This window comes from Mustelus asterias, chromosome 7 (assembly GCF_964213995.1).
Source record: "Mustelus asterias chromosome 7, sMusAst1.hap1.1, whole genome shotgun sequence".
Taxonomy (NCBI): Eukaryota; Metazoa; Chordata; class Chondrichthyes; order Carcharhiniformes; family Triakidae; genus Mustelus; species Mustelus asterias.
In genome coordinates this window covers 130,355,860-130,370,328 of record NC_135807.1, presented here as the reverse complement: position 1 = coordinate 130,370,328, position 14,469 = coordinate 130,355,860, and the positions used below count along the sequence as shown (strand labels likewise).

The following is a 14,469-nucleotide window of genomic DNA, read 5'->3' as shown; positions in this document are numbered from 1 at the left end:
TGAACTAAGTAAGTACATTACCACACAAAGTTGCCAAGATAAATAAAACGGTCTCAGTTACAATGTTTTTGATGACTCTTCTATCTTTCGAAAGGGCGAAGTTCTCATCAATCTACAAATTAGCTGCTTAACTTGAAGCTGTTTATTAAGTTTAATTTATTTATTAGTGTCACAAGTAGGCTTACATTAACACTACAATGAAGTTACTGTGAAAATCCCTGAGTCACCACACTCCGGCGCCTGTTCGTGTACACAGAGAGAGAATTTAGCGTGGCCAATCCACGTAACAGGCACGCCTTTTGGACTGTGGGAGGAAACCGGAGCACCCGGAGGAAACCCATGCAGACAAGGGGAGGAGGTACAGACTCCGCACAGACAGTGACCCAAGCCGGGAATTGAACCCGGGTCCCTGGTGCTCTGAGGCAGCAGTGCTAACCATTGTGCCACCGTGTCGCTGTAACTAGATTGTGTAGAGGTTTCAGTGACTATGGTCATTGTGGAGGGTCTGGCCACTAACCGCAAACCTGTGCCAATCCTGCTGTGGCTGTTTTTGGGAGACCCAATAGGATTCAGGCCCAATAAGTCAGGTCCCACCATCAGGTTTCATGACTGGAGTTTAGAAGGATGAGGGGGGGATCTCATTGAAACTTACAGAATACTGAAAGGCCTGGATAGAGTGGACCTGAGGAAGATGTTTCCTTTAGTTAGAGAGACTAGGATCTGACGGCCCTTTAGAATTGAGATGAGGAGGAATTTCTTCAGCCAGAGGGTGATGAATCTATGGAATTCATTGCCACAGAAGTTGTGGAGTCCAGGTCATTGAGTGTATTTAAGACAGAGATAGATAGGTTCTTGATTGGTAAGGGGATCAAAGGTTACGGGAAAAAGGTGGGAGAATAGGTTTGAAAAACTCATCAGCCATGATTGAATGGTGGAGCAGACTCAATGGGCTGAATGACTTAATGCTGCTCCTATCTCTTATGGCCTTATGGTTTTACACTGTAAAGGGAATTCTCTCCCCACAGAAGTCTTAGTATGGGGTGAATGGCCCAATGTCCAAATGGCCAGTCAGAGGCTGGCAGCTCTCCTGTGCTGACAGCACCACCAGGAGAGGGTGGCCAATGCTAGTACTGCAGTGCAGCCGAGAAAGAGGTTTGTTGATGGAGCCCCAGGAGTGAGGGGAGGGGAGGGGACATGGGAGCAGGCGGAATGAGGTGAGCATTTAAGGAAGAAGTGGGGGGTGGTCTTCATGCTTGGGTGGCCCTTGTCTCCGGTGGGTGTCTCCCTTCGACATGGACCTTCCAAGTAAAAGCGACCACCCACACCAGGCCGAAGGCATACCCACCAGGGTTTATCTTAAAAGGCCACTTCAGAACCTCAATTGGCCTCGAATAGGCCATCGTTGGGCCTTCCCACCCTGGATTAAAGTTTAGGGAGGTAGAAAGGCAGTAGGATCTCCACTCAACACCTTCCTGCCCAATCCTGTGCCTCTGAGCCTGTCCGGGAAGATGTGGGGTGGGGGAGTGGTGGGGTGGCGGGGGGGGGGGGGGGGGGGGGGGGTGGGGGGGGGGGGGGGGAGGAAAGGGGCGGTGGTGGAGTGGGGGGGTGATGGTGGCGGTAGTTTAACTTCCACCCTATAAATTGATGGGGACAACTTTCCAGCCTCATGCTGTTTGCAGGGTGATCTAGGAAATGGTAGACTTGCATCTATACTGCACCTTTCATGATGACCTTAGGATGTCCTAAAAGGCTTTGCACCCAATGAAGGGCAACACAGTGGCATATTGCTTAGCACTGCTGGCTCACAACACCAGGGATCTGGTTTCAATTCCGGCCTTGGGTGACTGTCTGTGTGACGTTTGCACATTCTCCCCGTGTCTGCGTGGGATTCCTCCAGGTGCTCCAGTTTCTTCCCAAAGTCCAAAAGATGTGGGATTAGGTGGATTGGCCATTCTAAATTGCCCTTTAGTTTTCAAAGATGTGTAGGCTAGGGGGATTAGCCATGTTAAATTGCTGCTTGCTGTCCAAAGATGTGTAGGTTAGGGACATTAGCCATGGTAAGTTGCCTCTTGCTGTCCAAAGACGTGTAGGTGGGGGCTAGGAGGGTAAGTACAACGTTATGGGATTACGGGATAGTTTTTTGGTAAGATACTCTGTTGGAGAGTTGGTGCAGACTCAGTGGGCCGAATGGCCTCCTTCTGTACTGTGGGGATTCTGTGATTTATCTATGATTCTATGAAGCTGCAGTTAGTCACTGTTGTAATGTAGGAAACGCAGCAGCCAATTTGCACACCGCAAGATCCCACAAACAGCAATATGATAATAACCAGATAATCAGCCTGAGTTATACTAACTGTTAGAAATAAAGACTTACCAGGACACTGGATAATTTCCTTCCTCTTATTAGAAATTCTGCTGTGGGATCTTTCACACCGACCAGAGAGAGCCAAAAAGGTCTTGGTTTAATAAAGTAAAGTTTATTTATTAGCCACAAGTAATTAACACTGCAACAAAGTTACTGTGAAATTCCCCCAGTCACCACAGTCCGGTGCCTGTTCGGGTCAATGCACTTAATCAGCATGTCTTTCAGAATGTGGGAGGAAACCGGAGTACCCGGAGGAAACCCACGCAGACATGGGGAGAATGTGCAAACTCCACACAGACACTGACCCAAGCCGGGGATTGAAGCCGGGTCCCTGGCGCTGTTAAGCAGCAGTGCTGACCACTGTGCTACCGTGCTGCCCAGTATTTCAGCCAAAAGATGGTAGCTCTGACACCGCAGCACTCTTTCAGCGCTGCACCAGAACATTTGAACCGGCAACCTTCTGGCTCAATAGTGAGAGCGCGACTTATTGAGCCACAGTTGACACAAGATAACTCCACACATAGACCCACAAATCATAAACTTCTTCGTAGAGCGACAGCAAGCGGAACCATGTTGAAGGCTAGCTCGTGTCTAGAAATGTTACATTGTAAAGCAAAATGTATGCATTAAGGATCACTTGTTTTAAAGGTTGTTGCCTGTGCCAGGTACTAATTCCAGTAGTTCTAATTTAAAGTTTCTCAAAGTGATGTATCCAAACGCTACAGTACAACAGATACCGACTTCAGCTTGAAGTTGTCAAATTGATTGCCCGTGAAAGCCTGGCCGATTAATAATTTGCTATCTCAAAGAGCTCTTGCAATATTACGTTACTTAACTATCAAACATAGCTAAAGAAAATAGCCAAATACAAGGGGTTACAAAAATGTGATAATCATTATTGAATTATGTTGTAATTATTGCACCCCTGATTGGTTACAAGGGAAATCTAAAATTACCGCTACAGTGCATCTGCATCGCAGAACTTAAAAGTTTTGTTAAACTCCAGACCTTTCCCAGATTAAAGCTCCTGCAGACCAGACTAGCAGTCATTTATATTAATGCGTAGGTCCACTTAGGGATCATTACATTGCCTCAGAGGTTCAGAGGTCTATGCTAACTTGAGTAAGATCCCATTAAGATATCACCAAGGAGTCTATGATGTGTGTGGTCATTTGACATGAATATTACTTACATCCTCATCTATTTCAGTAAGGTTACAAAGTCGCTTCTGGCTGTTGGGTTTTATTCTCAAAGGGCGGTTTTTCATCTTGCAGTCAAACACTTTCGTGGATCGTAAATGTAATACATTTTTAACATGTAACCAAGGTATGGTCTAATCAAGATATATTATATAAATAGGATCCTTTGGGTAATTTCCTGGCAAATTATTATTTGAAACCGATTACTTGGGCTAGAGATAAACTGCATTTGTGTCCAAAAATCCTGTTTTTTTTTATATTTTCGTTAAGCTTTTGGAGTCAGGTTTCCCATTTCACAGTAATATCAGTCACAGTATCTCCTCACTGGGATTTGATCCAATTCTGTACGGCTGCAAACTGGAGGAACTACAAACCGGCGAATTCAGTCTTCAGAACAATGCAAATAAAACGTGGCTTCAGAAAAAAGAAGAAAAAAAGCAGGTTCACAGATATTCTGAGTATCAGCATGGCGTGGACATCTAACAGTCAGGAGAAATTCAAATAAGGAATTTTACTGGCATCAGTCACCTGTCAGCAGAGTTGCGTTCTTTTGCAGCAAGGGCTGCAAAGTATTTTTTTTTGCACTATCTTGTTTTGCAACAAGCATCGCCACTGACTGATATCGAAACACTTTGTCCCTTTTCATTTAAAAAAACCCATTTATTTATTCATCTGATATCTTGACTCTGCCAATTTGTGAGTTCCAGACTGTTCCTCTTCAGGCAAGTAATAAGGAATATCGAAAGGGAGGTCATTCAGCCCATTCTTGCCATGCTAGCCTTTTGAATGAGTTATCCAGCCCGTGCTACTCTCCCGCTTTTTTCCAGCAGTCCTGCTATTTTTCCTTGTCTTTTTAAAGGATTTATCATGCACTTCTTTTTTTATTCGTTCATGGGATGTGAGAATCGCTGGCTGGGATTTATTGCCCTTGAACTGAGAGCCTTGCTAGGCCATTTCAGAGGGCAGTTAAAGAGTCAACCACATTGCTGTGGATCTGGAGTCACATGTAGGCCAGACCAGGTAAGGATGACAGATTTCCTTCCCTAAAGGGCATTAATGAACCAGATAGGTTTTAAACACAATCGACAATGGTTTCATTCATTCCATTACATTTAACTTTCACCATTTGCCATGGTGGGATTTGAACCCTGGGCCCATAGAGCATTACTCTGGGTCTCTTGGATTACTACTCCAGTGACAATACCAGTGACAATACCACCACCTCCCCATCACAACATCAAAGCAAATGGTTCACGTGGGTCTATGTTTCTATTACCGCTACACCCATATGAGGCTTGCAGTCTCCTTTTTATAACTGAAACATATATAGCATTACCATATATTGTGTTGCTGTAAGTAGTTTTACCTCTATTATCACCATATGGATGTACCCATATGGAAACATTAGAAAATGCCAGTCCTATATTTTGATGGTTCTATTTACCAAGTTGCTCTTGCAATTCTAAGTTCTGGGCACCACACTATAGGAAGGATGTGAACGAATTGGAGAGAGTGCAGAAAAGCTTTACAAGAATAGCTCCCGAGATGAGAAATTTCAGTTATGAGGAGAGATCGGAGAGGTTGGGATTGTCCTCCTTGGAGAGCAGTAGGGTAAGAGGAGATTTGATAGAGGTGTTCAAAATCATGAGAGGACTGAACAGAGTAGACAGGGAGAAACTATTCCCCCTTGTAAAAGGATCAAGAATGAGACGGCACACATTTAAAGTGATTTGCAAAGGACGCAAATGTGATGTGAGAGAAAACTTCTTCACACAGCGAGTGGCTGGGGTCTGGGATGCACTGCCTGGAAGTGTGGTGGAGACAGGTTCAATCCAGGCATTCCAGAGGGCATTGGATGATTACTAGAATAGAAACAATGTGCAGGGATACAGGGAAGAAGCAGGGGATCTCACTAAGTCATGTGCTTGGTTGGAGAGCCAGTGCAGGCACGATGGGCTGAATGGCCTCCGTCAGCCCTGTAATAAATCCATGATTCTGTGATGCTGAGGTGCATTATCTTACTTAAAATAAACTCAAGCCACATAAAACCGTGGGAGGGATTTTCCTCAGTTGGGTTATGTGCAATCTGTAAAGGATGGGTTTACGATATTGTTATGCATGGTGCACAGTGCAAATCTTTTCCATGTGCCTATAAAGAAATTAAGCTCAACCCCCAGCCCATTTCTAGCAGTCCTTGTCTCCCTCCATTGACTTGCAACAGCCCCAAATCCCGTCAGTGTGCTGTGCTAAATTGCGGACAGCAATAGTGAGATGCTGAAGATTTCTATCTCTATATTCCATCTCTATGTTGGGTGCAATTAATGGCCTGGAGTTTCTGTTCAATTGCACCGGGCTGTCCAATGTAATTCCACCAACGTTGGCTTAAGCAGTATAAACATCATTGGATTTTAAGGGCAGTTTGCTTTTGGCGCAACCCACGATCTCTTGCACTAGTTTGAAAAACACCGCGAAAGGAGCAGGTCACACCCACAAAACTGGCCACCATCCCCTTCATGTGAATTCATCACCACTGGGAGTTTCTGCACAATATATATTAAAACACTGCCTGATTGTGCCGATACATGACCGAGATTGAGTGAAAACTTGGAAGGGAAAGAAAACACCTTTCAAAATGGGTGGAGTTTTGAGTGCAATTTGTGTTGGAATCACTGATTTTGCCCCAAATGGCAAAACCTACCCAGTTATGTTTAATTATGGTAGTACTACAGCAAACCTCATTACAGATTGGCCATGCTAAATTGCCCCTTAGCATCCCAAGATGTGCAGGTTAGGTGGATTGACCATGTTATGTTGCCCCTTAGTGTCCAAAGATGTGCAAGTTAGGTGAATTAGCTAATATAAATTACCCCTTAGTTCCCAAGATGGGCAGGTTAGGTAGATTAACCAAATTAAATTGCACCTTAGTGCCCAAAGATGTGCAGGTTAGGTGGATTAGCCATAGTAAATTGCCCCTCAGTGTCAAAAGGTATGCAGGTTAGGTGGATTTGCTGTGGTAAGTGTGTGAAGTTAAGGAGATAGGGCAGGGGAGTTGGCCTGGGTAAGAAGCTCTTTCAGAGAGTTGGTGTAGACTCAATGGGCTGAATGGTCTTTCTCTTCACTGTAGGGATTCTATGATTCTATGGTACAACAGAACAACCATGCTGATTGCCAGCATTAAAGTTCTGTTAAGAAGAGGGGAATATACTTGAGAGTAAGATGTGATAAACAAGAGTCTGGATTTTCGGCACGAAGGAGAGTGTCTCCACTGTGGCAAAAAATCTCAGAAATGGATCAAAATTCTAAATCCCGCCCACAAATTTGGTATTTTCCACCTTCACCAGGGCAGGACTGGAGTTAGGCTGAGGTTCCTGCAAGCATGATTCTCAGAGGCCATTTAGTTACCAGGTGCCTCCATTGAATTGGGATTTTGGAAGTAGTGTGGAATCTGGAGTGTGCTGAATAGAAAAATTGAGAGGAATTCTGAACTTGATGGATTCTTATGGAACGCCATGGTAACCCTTTGGAGAATTAATGTACCACTTTGAATAGGGTCTCACGGCACCTTTGGGAGAGGTAAGGCATCCTTTGGAATTGCTAAAAGTGAATATGACTTTTGACATGCAAACTTTTTCACAGTAACTTCATTGCAGTGTTAATGTAAGCCTACTTGAGACACTAATAAATAAACTTTAAACTTTAAACTCATTGGAACTGTCAAGCTGTAAAAGAGCTGTCCAACTGTCCAGAACCTGTTCAGCTGTCAAGGAAATGTCAAGCTGTCAAGGAAATAAATATAAAATCTGTCAGATCTACTCAGGAAGCGTCAGAGCAGTTAAGGAAATATTCAATGATACTAGGTGAGTTGGCATGGTGGGGGTAAGTGCAAAGGATTGTGGGTGGGGGGCATGGGTTGACATGACTTGGCACTTATTTGGTGTGGGGTGTGAGGCACCATGCGGGGTGGATAGAGGGTAACTACATTGGCATAGGTGCGTGGAGGCCATGGGGATGGGTGAGGGCATGGGTTGGCATGGGTAGTTGCAGGTTGGCATGGGTAGTCAAAGGGGCATAGGGAGTATGTGAGGTGAGTGAGGGGTGAGGGCTAGAGGGATGTTTTCCCTCTATTATTATTATTTTCAACACAGTGCTGGAGCACAGAGGTAAGTAAGTGTTGTGCCAATTCACCTCCACACCTGACAGCTTGTGGATTCATTTTGGGGGTCACCTGCCCCAACCCCTTGTTTTAGAATGTGCAAACTGCACACAGACAGTCACTCAAGGCCAAAATCGAGCCTGGGTCCTTGGAGCGGTGAGGCAGCAGTGCTAACCACTGTGCCACTAGGCTCTATCCAGCCACACGCTCACAGATCTAACCCACTGCTCTCCATAGCTCAACCCCCTCCAATCTCACCAGCTCCCTCCCTCCACCCTCACCGCCACTCTGACAGCTCTGCCCCCTCCCCTTTCACAGATGTACACCCCACCTGCTCTCATCCTGAAATCACGGCAATATTAAGCCTCCCAAATGGTATTGCAGTGGGAAAAAGTTTGGGAAACACTGTCTTGATATTTTTGCCTGATGCCTTGCGAGCAGTACTGCGTCCTTCTGGGTGACTGGGGGCACGGTGGCACTGCTGCCTCACAGCACCAGGGACCTGGGTTTGATTCCCGGCTTGGGTCACTGCCTGTGAGGAGTTTGCACACTCTCCCCGTGTCTGCGTGGGTTTCCTCCGGGCACTCCGGTTTCCTCCCACAGTCCAAAGATGTGTGATTTAGGTGGATTGGCCATGCTAAATTGTCCTTTGGTGTCAGGGGGACTAGCTAGGGTAAATGCAAGGGGTTATGAGGATAGGGCCTGGGTGGGATTGTGGTCAGTGCAGACTCAATGGGCCGAATGGCCTCCTGTAGGATTCTATGACTGTGCAATGCACTAGCAGTATTCTTTCTCCAAGAGTTTTTTTGTTAACGCATCTTCCACTATGAGATGCAAATAGATGCGACAAGGTAGTGAATAAGATTATTTTTTCATTTACCTCTGTCCCAAAGGAAGCAATGGCATTGATTTATATCCTGCAGTTAAATTTGACCCTTGTGCAAAATGAAAATTTATTTCCGTGTTTAAACAACTTTGAAAGTTCCCGAAGCTAACTTCAAGGCGCATCTCATTGATACATGCGGCATGTCGGTGCGGCCTAGTGGAACAGTAAAACTTTATAACCAAGTGCAGCCTCTCTAATTATAAATTGAATTTGACAGGCATGTTATGTTGTAACCTGGTCCATTTTAAAATGATGTCGGCTGACAACCCCATACTGCTTTCAGAGCAGAGGAACATGTGGAAAAAATTGTTCTTTTACATTTCGCAGCTTGTCACTTCCTCTGCGGGGCGACCTTTGACCTCCCAAAGAGATCCTATCACCCACAAGGGAAGTATTCCCACTGGTGTAAAGGAAGCAGAGAAAGGTTTTCATGTCGTGGAGGGGCGGGGAGCAAAGCAAACACAAAGAGAGAGCGAGAAAAAAAAAGGGGGGAAAGATCTTAAAGTGCTTCCATCAGGTTGAACATCTGATTTTGTTTTGTTGTTTGTGCGTATCGCTACATTCCTTTGGACTCCAAAGGGCATAACATGAAATGTGATTAAATTAGCACCCTTTCTCCCTCTTGTTCCATCAGGAGCCAGCGACGAGGAGTGGTTTTCATATCAATGGGAACGAGAAAGCAAATTTGAACCGTAAAGGTATTGCTGAATGAATTGCGCGCCATGAACGTGCTGACAGGGAGAGTTCTTGTACACAGCATTCTAAGTCTGTCAACTTCATGTTTTATCAATGGGGCTAAAACAAGCATAGTTAAAGCCACTTTTAAGTAATAAAGAGTGAACACCCGTAGCAGTGTTTTTTTTGTGTGTGTCTGCACATGCTGCTCAAGTTCAAAGAATAATTTTTAACCCTGCTCTGGGAGTATTTTGTTTGGCCACTTGTTTGCAGTTGACGTAAGCTTCTGCGCTACATGTTGCACAATTTAGTATTTCAGCTCTGCAGAAAAAAGGAGAGGAAATTGATTATTACAAGGGGAAGCATGTTTTAAATTTTAGAAAGCCTTCCACCGCAATTAAAATTAGGCAAAGGAAATCGTGTGACAGAAAATTCTCACTAATCATCGCTGCGAATCCCTGGCAAGTGACTATTCCTGATGTGTGAATCCAATTTTGTGGCAAATAAGTTATTCAGCTAACAGGATTTAATTTTTTGCCTCACCACATTGATCTTTACAGTAATGTTCTCAAATACCTCACTATTTCACACTAACGGGATTCAAGGGGATTGCGACTTAATACTTCTTACAATAATTTCCCCCTTCCCCCCCCCCACACCTCATAACAATTGACTATTCAAGGCTTTGATTGAGTCAACAGGAATTGTAAATTGTGTCAGAAATCTGGTGTTAATGCCATTAATTCTTGCATCAAAATAACACCTATGGCATAATTTAAGCGAGGTTGCTTTAACAATATAGACAGTGATTCCTGCAATCTGGAATGTGACTCTATCTTAACATCTCCAGTATGCTGCAACTCAAGTCTGCCTTTTGCATATATTCGAAAGGGGTTTTATTTTTAGAATTGCACTAAGAGCAGCTTACAATGATTGCTTTCTAATGTGAAGACTTTGACACGGCAACCTGGTGGCACAGCGGTTGGCACTGTTGCCTCACAATGCCAGGGTCCTGGTTTCGATTCCAGGCTCGGGTGACTGTCTGTGTGGAGCTTTCACGTTCTCCCCGTGTCTGCGCGGGTTTCCTCCGGGTGCTCCGGTTTCCTCCCACAGTCCAAAGATGTGCGGGTTAGGTTGATTGGCTATGCAAAATTGCCCCTAAGGACCGGGGGATTAGCAGGGTAAATGTGTGGGGTTACAGGGATGGGGCCTGGGTGGGATTGTTATCAGTGCAGGCTCAATGGGCCGAATGGTCTCCTTCTGCACTGTAGGGATTCTATGATATAGTCTGGAAAAATAATAAAATTCCAGTTTCTCTGTGCTTGCCACTTTTACTCAATTGACCAGAGAGAGAACCAATTATGACCGGACTTCATTTTAATCTAGAATCCTAAATCATCGCCCATACACAATAGGATCGATTGGTCTTTATAGGAACAACAAAGATATTTGGAAGATACTTTCTGGTAAAAGTTATCTTTGAAAGGTTTGCACCTGTATTCATTATACTGATATTTCTACAAATATAACCAAGCCTCCGAAGACTGTTTATTTGCAGTCTCCACTGAATACGTGTTCAGATAAATGACTGAGAATCACAAACTTGAAAAAAAATCATTTTTGTGAATGAGTTGGGGTTGACAAGTCAAAGGTCTCTCCCACTTTAAAACAGAAATGTTAGCTTCAGTTTTGAATGATGTAATTCAGCAACTCCCCGCACAAGAGATCTCTGTTACCTCTTAAATCAAATGAGAAGCAGATTCTTGTTATTTGCAGCATGCTGATTGTGTGATGACATTGCCAGTACACTGCAGAGATGTCCTAAGAGTGATCCAGACAGTGTGAATTTAAAGAAACCTTATTAATGAAATCAGCTTGTAAACACTGAATAATTAAACGGAAGCCAAGGCTACAGGGGTAGTGTTCACATCTCATTGACATGATATTTCTACACAATTCATCGCTGTAAATATTTATCATGCTTGATCTGATGAGAGTCAGAGATCCTCTTTTTTTCCCTCACTTGTCCTTGACCATGCCCCAGTTACAGGTGGGTGTCTGGCCAGCCTTCACACAGAAAATCATCCAAGTCTGGATTCGAACCCGGGTCCCTGGCGCTGTGAGGCAGCAGTGCAAACAGGGGAAGGCCTGGTGGTATTATCAATAGACTATTAATCTAGAAACTCAGCGAATGTTCTGGGAAAAAAAGCAAATTACTATGAATGCTGGAATCTGAAACCAAAAGAGAAAATGCTGGAAAATCTCAGCAGGTCTGGCAGCATCTGTAAGGAGAGAAAAGAGCTGACGTTTCCAGTCCAGATGACCCTTTGTCAAAGCTAAAAGGCATAGAAAGTAGGAGATATTTATACTGTAGAAATGGATTTCTGTATGTCCCTCCCCCTCCCATACACCTTCACTGCTTTCCAGTTCCACGGTATAAATATCTTCTATTTTCTATGCCTTTTAGCTTTGACAAAGGGCCATCTGGACTTGAAACGTCAGCACTTTCCTCTCCTTACAGATGCTGCCAGACCTGCTGAGATTTTTCAGCATTTCCTCTTTTGGTTAATGTTCTGGGGACCTGGGTTCGAATTCTGTACAGCAGATAACAAAACATATCTGGAACTAAGAATCTACCGGGACCGTGAACCATTGTTGGTTGTCGGAAAAACCCATCTGGTTCACTAATGTCCTTTAGGGAAGGAAATCTGCCGTCCTTACCTGGCCTGGCCTACATGTGACTCCAGAACCACAGCAATGTGGTGGCACGGTGGCACAGTGGTTAGCACTGCTGCCTCACAGCGCCAGGGACCCGGGTTTGATTCCCGGCTCGGGTCACTGTCTGTGTGGAGTTTGCACGTTCTCCGTGTGTCTGTGTGGGTTTCCTCCGGGTGCTCCAGTTTCCTCCCACACTCCAAAGATTTGTGGGTTAGGTTGATTGGCCATGATAAATTGCCCCTTAGTGTCAGGGGGACTAGGAGGGTAAATATATGGGGTTACAGGGATAGGAGCTGTGTGGGATTGTTGTCGGTGCAGGCTCGATAGGCCAAATGGCTTCCTTCAGCACTGTTGATTCTATAAATCTATGTTAAAGTGGTTGACTCTCAACTGCCCTTGGACATCTAGGGATGGGTAATAAATGCTGGCCAGCCAGCAGTGCCATGCCCCACAGATGAATTTAAAAAAATTGTGCCTCTGTGCCACCCCACGTAATTATGTAGAATGATAAAAGAATGTCCTTCTTTAAGGACATATTTTACACAGAGGGTGGTGGGCGCCTGGAATGCGCTGCCAGGCAAGATGGTGGAGGCGGACACACTGGGAACGTTTAAGACTTATCTAGATAGCCACATGAACGGAGTGGGAATGGAGGGATACAAAAGAATGGTCTAGTTTGGACCAGGGAGCGGCACGGGCTTGGAGGGCCGAAGGGCCTGTTCCTGGGCTGTATTGTTCTTTGTTCTTTAATATATGGAACAGAAATAGGCAATTCGGCTCCTTGACGTATTTTGGTGTCTTTATTCCACACAGGTGTCATTTTGGCATATCTTTCTCTGATTCTTTTTTTCTCATGCACTCATCTAGTCTGCCTTTAAGAGAAGCTAAACTCTTTGCCTCAATCACTTTCTGTGGTAGTGAATTCCTGATTCCAACTACTCCCTGAGTTTGTCCTCATTTCTCTATTACTTATTAGTCTTGATCTTGTCTTTGTGGCTCCCAGTTTTCTCTCCACGTCTATCTTGTTCAGCCCATTCATAATTTTAAAGATCTCTATATCAGGTCACTCCCACCTCTTTCTGAAATGCAACAGCCCCGGCCTATTCAAGCCTGCACCCCAGTGAGATTACCTTCTGTCGGCTCCTGACAAAGGGCCAAAGAGCTGATACATCAACGCCATCTTCCCCTCTCCGCCAATCTGTCCCCATTAAAGGGCGGCTTGGTGGCACAATGATTAGCACTGCTGCCTCACAGCGCCAGGGACCCAGGTTCAATTCCGGCCTCGCATCACTGTCTGTGTGAGAGTTTGCACATTCTCCTTATATCTGCGTGGGTTTCCTCCGGGTGCTCCGGTTTCCTCCCACAGTACAAAGATGTGCAGGCTAGGTTGATTGGCCATGCTAAATTGGCCCTATTTGTCAGGGGAATTAGTGTGTGGGGTTACGGAAATAGGGCCTGCATGCGATTGTGATCAGTGCTCAATGGGCCAAATGGCCTCCTCTGCACTGTAGAGATTCTATGATAAAGCGTTTCTCTGCTTTCATTTTCCAGCAACCACGACTCTTTCATCGTTAGACCCCGTTTATTCTGGGTTTTTTTTAACCTGGCTGCCGGCTCGTATAAGGTCCCTTTGTCACAGGAGAAAACGTGCAGTGAAGTTGCACGATCGCGCACAAGTGGAAAAAAGTGCCACGGATAACTAAGTTTAAACTTATGGTTTGTGAATACTGCGTGTGAAATGTGATATTCATTTACCATTACACAAAGTATGTGGATGTTAACCTAAGTGCTTTAGGTGTCTTGCTGATTGTCCGCCTCTATTCAGAGTAGCTGATTATAGCAGATATATTTGAGTCCTGAAGCATAAGAAAAATTACATCGGTTTAAAATTTTCCATATTTATTATATTGCTGTGACTGGCTGCAAAAGAAATTTCTTGTATTGCAATTTTCGCATGCATCAAGGAAAGGTTTACTTAATTAGAACCTTCAGGCAATGAAGAATTCTTTTTTACATTCTGTGGGTCTTAATATGCTAAATAATGCAAAGCTTCAACTCTTCAAGCATGAGACACACATCTGGTGGCTTAACATTTAAATTACAGAAAAAACACTTTGGTAGTAATTTTCCAGAAAGGGAAAGAATGGAAGTTGTATTACAAGTAAATTTAATTTCTTTTTAGATTTTTCATCTCCTCTAATTGCGAGTGTTTGACTGATTTTCCTTCTATGTTTTATTCAGATCCCAGTGCAAATGATATTGAGCTTCAATTTGAGTAGCTTCTCACTGTTGTTGCAGTAGAGAAATTATTGTTATTGCGTTTTATTTAGCAAATTATTACAAGATATTTGGAGAGTAGGAGTTGAAATGAATTCAGCCAGCCATCTTTGCGGCTTTGGGTAATATTATTGAATCTTGGGCAAAGGGAAGCGAAGGATTTGGGTTGTCTTGGAGAGGGTTCGGACAGTCCGGG

The 14,469-nt window shown here is 44.3% G+C and overlaps 1 protein-coding gene across 1 annotated transcript in view; it reads left to right on the top strand.

Annotated features, from left to right (window-relative positions):
* The window catches only part of ofcc1 (orofacial cleft 1 candidate 1), a 219,054-nt gene that overhangs the window by 46,015 nt on the left and 158,570 nt on the right, over nt 1-14,469 (top strand). The window contains exons 6-7 of the mRNA XM_078216978.1: nt 3,835-4,005; nt 9,238-9,301. Coding sequence (XP_078073104.1) covers nt 3,835-4,005; nt 9,238-9,301 — 235 coding nt within the window. The remainder of the gene's footprint in view (nt 1-3,834; nt 4,006-9,237; nt 9,302-14,469) is intronic.